The sequence below is a fragment of the Apis laboriosa genome, unplaced genomic scaffold (genome assembly GCF_014066325.1).
Source record: "Apis laboriosa isolate Shangri-la unplaced genomic scaffold, ASM1406632v1 scaffold13_cov153, whole genome shotgun sequence".
NCBI lineage: Eukaryota > Metazoa > Arthropoda > Insecta > Hymenoptera > Apidae > Apis > Apis laboriosa.
The window spans coordinates 5,425,910-5,432,273 of record NW_025221370.1 but is presented as its reverse complement, the minus strand read 5'-3'; the positions used below and the strand labels follow the sequence as shown (position 1 = coordinate 5,432,273).

At 19.8% G+C, this 6,364-nt stretch overlaps 2 protein-coding genes across 3 annotated transcripts; one reads left to right on the top strand and one right to left on the bottom strand.

The window, feature by feature from the left end:
* The first annotated feature begins 498 nt into the window (after positions 1–498).
* On the top strand, positions 499–1,957 carry LOC122721005. 2 transcript variants are annotated; one of them, XM_043948175.1, is made up of 5 exons: positions 499–729; positions 889–1,060; positions 1,152–1,280; positions 1,367–1,587; positions 1,911–1,957. In XM_043948175.1, exons 1-5 carry the CDS (start codon positions 650–652, stop codon positions 1,918–1,920), a joined length of 612 nt encoding a protein of 203 aa, XP_043804110.1. In that variant the 5' UTR covers positions 499–649; the 3' UTR covers positions 1,921–1,957. The 2 variants fall into 2 exon arrangements, with proteins under 2 accessions (XP_043804110.1, XP_043804109.1); XM_043948174.1 differs by lacking the exon at positions 1,911–1,957 and adding an exon at positions 1,702–1,898.
* Positions 1,958–2,910: 953 nt separating this feature from the next.
* On the bottom strand, positions 2,911–5,240 carry LOC122720898 (AMMECR1-like protein). Its single transcript, XM_043947971.1, has 4 exons — positions 4,820–5,240; positions 4,193–4,303; positions 3,923–4,128; positions 2,911–3,723 (listed from the first exon to the last, which is right to left on the bottom strand). The coding sequence occupies exons 1-4, from the start codon at positions 5,029–5,031 to the stop codon at positions 3,557–3,559; spliced, it is 696 nt and encodes a 231-aa protein (XP_043803906.1). The 5' UTR covers positions 5,032–5,240; the 3' UTR covers positions 2,911–3,556.
* Between the last annotated feature and the right edge of the window lie 1,124 nt (positions 5,241–6,364).

The window sequence follows — 6,364 nt, the reverse complement described above, 5'->3', positions numbered from 1 at the left end:
CCCAAAATTTTTCCACTGATATGGTGGAAATTCGTGCTCTTAGATCATCTAAGTTTCTAGCTGAAAAAGCTAAAGAGGTAATTGATCATTGTATTTTGTTATTTCTTTTTAGTTTAATCTTTTTTTTTCATCATCATTTTATTAAAGAAACATATCTTATTAAAAAATATATATTTGTTTAGTAAGAAGTATCTTCCGTTTGTTGATTGATATTGTTCAACAAAGTGATTATGTTAACAAATAATTTGAATAATATTATATAATATTATTTTGTTTCGTTCTATTAATAATAAAAGTCATACTTGATATTAAATAATTTTGACGTAGATAAATAATGAAGTTTCAATCAAAATTTTTGATTAATAAATCACATTTTTTTTTATAGATAGATAAATTTCATAATTATCTCCATCTGTGATAAATTCTTAAATCATAGAGAGTACATTACAAACTTACACAATCGGTATTTCAGAATATGAAATACGAACTTTACGAAGTCTCATAAGATAAATCTATTTCATTTTGTTTATTGTTATATAATTAAAATATATTACATATTAAATCAAACAATAATTGTGAAGATTTTAAAATAAAAAAAAACAAAAAAATAATTTAAAAAACTAAAAACTAAAAAATAACATCATTAATTATGTTAGGTTATGAAAATGAGTACGACCTTATTAAAAATCGAATGAACTTAATTAAACAATGGGAACCACAGAATGAAGTGTATGTATTATAATTTTAATTTTTAATTTATTGTTAAATTATATTAATTTATTGTTAATTTATATATTAATTTATTGTTAAATTATATTAAAGAATTCAAATTTTTTAAATTCTTATTGTTTATAAATATATTATTATATATAATATTATTTTTTTAAGCTGGTCTTTAAGACATGGAAATAAAATAATAGCAGGAATTGGTATTATTAATGGAGTAATAATTAACTCAATATTTAGACATAAATTGAAGTTACGTCATCATGGTATGAAAATGACAACATTATTTCTAACATTAGCACCATCATCTACTTCGTATTTAACTCATCAATTCGTATGTTAAATCTTATTAATAAATAAAAAATATTTTCTAAAAATCTTTTACAATAAAAAATATAATAAATAATAATTATTTTTATTTTCAGTTTATTTTAAATAAAATATTGGTGCATGAACCTTATTGTTTCATATGTGAAGAATTAAAAGCAATTTCATTTCTACAAGTTAATAGCTTATTGTATTCTTTAATTATAGCACCAACAATAAATATTGGGGTAAAATATTTTTCATTTTTTTCATGTTTTCTATGTTATTTTCAATATAATTAATTTAATTTTCTAATTTTTAAAATTTTTTATAGATTGCTGGAAATATAGGATACAGAGTTCCACATTTAAGAGAAGGAAAGGAACTTATCAAACTTTGGTGGAGCATTGTTAAACCTAATTCTAAGATCATATCATTTTTGTTTATTAGCAATACAATTGCAGGTGGTCTGATTACCTATTTACAAATTTTATCAATGCAAAATCTAACAAATATTATATTAAGACTTCAAGACTATATTAATAATAATAATAGGTATGTTTACATAATTTATTATTTAGTATATTATACATATATGCATATCTTCTTAATGTATATATATCCAATATATACTTACATATTTACATTATATTTCTATATATTATGTAGGTTGAAAGCATGAAATAGGAAATGTCAAGTTATATACACTACTATATACATTATAATATACTATAAATAAATTTTTATTTAATTAAAAATAGAAGATTTATAATAATACAAATTTAGAATTCTTGTATTATTTGTACTATAACATAGCATTAATAATAATAAATGAGTTAATTATGCAACTAAATAATTTATATAAAATAATTTTACAGAATATATTAAATCAAAAATTGTAAGGATAAAATGGTAAGGAAATTTAAAATAATAAATTTTGATAAAATTTTAATATTCACATTTATATATTAAATTAAAAAATAAATATCACAATAAATTGCATGTATAAATTACATATATATTATTATAATTGTTTTATTATATTGTTTTTAATATGTAACTATCATATTAATAATATGAATGTGATAATTATATATTAAAAATAATAATTTTTTACTTTGTATTTTTGACATATTATATTTTCAATTTAATTTTTAATAAAAAATATAAGTTCTTATTATTAAATTTTGTTAATAAATAAATTAAGATAATTTATTTTTATCAACTTTTTTATACTTTTTAGGAATGAAATGAGAAATTCATATAGATAAAATGTTATATTTCATGCACATATTGTTTGGAACATTCCAATATTTTTCATATTATAAAAGATATAGACTTTTATAAATGAAAAGAACACAACTTTTTCTCTTATTTCAATAATTTAATTATAACTTATTTTTACTATTACGCGTATATAATTTTTATATTTAATTTATTATTTACATTCTTTCTTATTTACATTATTATTTACATTCAATTTTTTATAAATATATATATATATATATATAGATTATTATTTATTCTTTTTTTCTCAAAAAAGTAATATAAAATATTTTATATTTCAAAATTATTATTTTGTTAATTCCAATAATTTTCTATTATTATTCAAAATTTTTATTAGATATATTATTAATAAATGTTAGAATATTTAATGCTTAAAAAAATATTTAAGTTTGTGATTATAAATAACTTCTATATTTATTATATATGTTATTACTTATATAATATATTAAGTTTATTTGTATATCACAAATTTTGGACTGCAATTATAAATGCAGACATTAATATTATTTTTTAATAGCTAAAGAAAATTTATTAAGTACTATATTTTGAATTAAAGAACAGTCAAAATAAAATAAAAATACACTGTGGATAAAAGAATGAAACAAACAATAACGCCTTGTATAAACTAAACAATAATATATTTATACTAGCTATAAAAAAAACTGAAGAAATTTGCCAATTGAACTTAAATTCCACAAATATTCTCTTATACTCAGTAGCTTATTTGTAAATAGTATTAAATTCAGAAAAGATAAGGCCACTATATATCCAAAATCCTATTATTTTTGTTAATAAATATTTTTTTTTTTTATAAAATAAGTAAGTATAAAATATAGCATATAATAGGCACCATTGGAAATAGTAAAAGATTAAATTGAGTCTTTAATACCATGTTTGTTTTTATATTCCATAATCTATGATTTTTTATAGGAAGACATCTCCAATAATGATTATGATGCACTGATAAACAAACAAATTTTGTATATAAAAATAAAAGATAACTTTGTATAGATAAGATGATAAAATTAAAACATATTGAATTATAGAATAAACATGATTGTGTCATAAAAAAGTAATTAGATTCTATTATAATGAATGCATATTGACTGGCCATTATATTATTGCATTGATAATTAATATATTGCAAACAACAATTAAATGTATCTGTACTCAAATTATCAATGTTGTTAGAAATATAACAAATGAGGGGCCCTTTAATAGAACCCCAGGGCAGTTGCTAGCATCTTTGACCATGCCAGCGTGTCATATAATCTTGATAACTCACAGTCACTTTTTCACTCTGGTATCGAGTTAACTTGACACTACGTCTAATATCAGGAGTAACTAACCCCTTATAGCCTCCTTTATGTAGTAAAGAGTCTATTGTTTGGATTTGGTTCCATCCTAAATAAGTAAAATTCTAACTTTGCAGAATACTTGCAATTATCTTACAAGTATTTTTACACGCACATTAAGTATAATTTAATTGTTAAGTAACTTATTAATTCTTTATTATAAATTACTTTATATTATGAAATAATCACATAGAAAAACTTGTTAATTCTGCAAATTCTATTTACTTAAACTGAAGTATAATACAAACCTTGTTCTATTGCTACATCTGGCAAATATGTAGCAGTTCGTTTATTGCCCTTTTCATTATGAAATTCTATACGAATTCCATGAACCCCTATTATCCAATCTAAATAATCTGCTCCATCTTCAAAATGTCGAAGTATAGAAACACTTACATGTAAACGTGGAAGTTCTTCCAATGTTATTGGATTAAACCTTGAGTCCTTGAAAGCACTATAAAAAGTAATATGTTTAAAATGGTTCTTATATTATTATTAATTTTAATCTAAAATAATACCTAGTAGTAGCATATTCCCGTAGTCCAGCATGTAAATGCATTGCATTAAATGTACCAATGCAACCTCTTAATCTCATATCTTTACCAATAGTCCATGTTACAAATAAAGGGCTTCAAAATCAAATGTAATAATAATATATTAACATATATAAAGATATCACATTCATATTATTATATTTTAATAATATACATTGAAATTTAAAAAATTCTTACTTTAATACAATATAAAAAACAGTGAAAATGATAAAATTTTAATTAAAATATTTATGAAAATATTTAGATAACATATTTTTATTTAGCCTTTTTAAGCCTTATATAAAATATCATTAAAAAATAATAAAAATAAAAAATATTTAATAATTTTTTCTATTCTTAATAAAATGTAATTATTCTATGTATAGAAATAAAGAATATTTGAATCATATTCTATTCATAAATTAAAGTTCTTTAGATGCAGTTATAAATATAAAAGAGAAATATAAAAATTTATAATGAAAAAAATAAAAAATAAAATACAGAAAATATTAATTCTGTTGTATTAGAAATTATATATTCAAATATTTAAAGTAAAGAAAAAAAATATTAAATTAAAAAAAAATAGAGAGGTTGTCAATAACAAATACTTACAAAGCTTCATTACTGAAGTTGGGTGGTTTTGGTGGATCAAGTTGGTGCAGTTGGCAGTAAAGGACATCGAAACAATAAAAGCCCATCTCAGGTTGAACTATTATAGAATTCCGCATATGAATACTATTTTGTAAACTTACAGTATTGTTACGCGGAACACTAGTGGAATCATTTAGTTTTTGCTTTTTCGTTCCACAACAACCAGCTGCCATGGTTTCTTAATCAGCTCTTCTAAGTACAAGTGCGATCAGTTCCGTATCGTGCATTTTGTCCATTCGTTGCTATTGCATATGTATACGCATTCCACTAGATGTCTCATCATTCAAAAAACAGCTGTTTCACTGCCCGCTATTTTTCTAATGAATATTTTTCTATTGAATATTACTCTTTTATTTAATATGTTCATTGATTTATACATTATAAATATTTTATTATTGTTAATTAAAGAAGACATTCTTTTTATCAATTTCTACTTCTTGAAAAAATGTTAATTTAATCATTATTTACAGTTAGCTTTAAGCATAATACATAATTTAAAATAATTTTTTAAATCTTATCTAGTTAGAAAATATTAAATATTTTAAATTATATAATTTAATGGTAACTATATATGTATCTAATAGAATAGGGCTATTAACAATAACAACAATAGCAACAATAATAATATAACCAAACTTGATAATATAAAATTTTTATTCGTACACAATTATAATAAATTACTAAGATAGATTTTCATATTCATTGTAGTTTTTCATGTTTTATGAATCTGCCTATTATTATTTATAAATTATTTAATAAAAATTTTTCACTAGGCACAATACTTTTTTCTATTTATTAAAATATATTTAAAATTATTATAGGATAAAATGTTTTTTTAATATTTATATATTAAAAAATAAAATACTAAAATTTGTAATCAGATATTAAACATGTAATCAGATATTATTATTCTTTAAAATAATCAATTGATTATTTTATTGTAAATTAATTTCAAATGAAAAATAATCCTAATTATTTTCACATGAAAAATTTATTATATATATATATATATATATATAATATATATATATATATGGAAAAAAGAAATATATTTCCTATATAACATTGTATGTTTTATATTAATTTATATCAATGCATAAACATTGATTTAATTTAAATATAAAAAAATTTGTCTTATAATAACATCTTTGTATTTGTATATATTTTTTTTTCACTTTGTCCATGAAATATTTTTATAAACAGTAATATTAAATTTATTTTCACACTAAATGCACACTTTATTTTTAATCAAGGAATTAAAATATTCTATTGTCACAAATCGAGCACATGCAATTAGTTTTCATTATATAAATGGCAGTTAATTAGACATCACATAATGCTGAATATAAGACTAATAAAAATATATCAAAAAATTTTTTAAGATAACTTGAATAACTAAATATTTTAACAATAATTACAAACTTATGATTAAAAAAAAAATAGTTTCTTATTATTTGTGTGTATTAACAAAAATATTCTTATCGTAATAAAAATAGCAATTGATAA

Excerpts from the sequence above, each read along its gene's own strand:
- LOC122721005 (XM_043948174.1), top strand. The coding sequence starts at position 650 with ATGTTAGGTTATGAAAATGAGTACGACCTTATTAAAAATCGAATGAAC. Across the intron at positions 730-888 it reads TGGGAACCACAGAATGAAGT|CTGGTCTTTAAGACATGGAA; the intron begins GTATGTATTATA and ends TATTTTTTTAAG. Across the intron at positions 1,061-1,151 it reads CGTATTTAACTCATCAATTC|TTTATTTTAAATAAAATATT; the intron begins GTATGTTAAATC and ends TTTTATTTTCAG.
- LOC122720898 (XM_043947971.1), bottom strand. The coding sequence starts at position 5,031 with ATGGCAGCTGGTTGTTGTGGAACGAAAAAGCAAAAACTAAATGATTCC. Across the intron at positions 4,304-4,819 it reads AACTTCAGTAATGAAGCTTT|CCCTTTATTTGTAACATGGA; the intron begins GTAAGTATTTGT and ends TTGATTTTGAAG. Across the intron at positions 4,129-4,192 it reads CGGGAATATGCTACTACTAG|TGCTTTCAAGGACTCAAGGT; the intron begins GTATTATTTTAG and ends TACTTTTTATAG.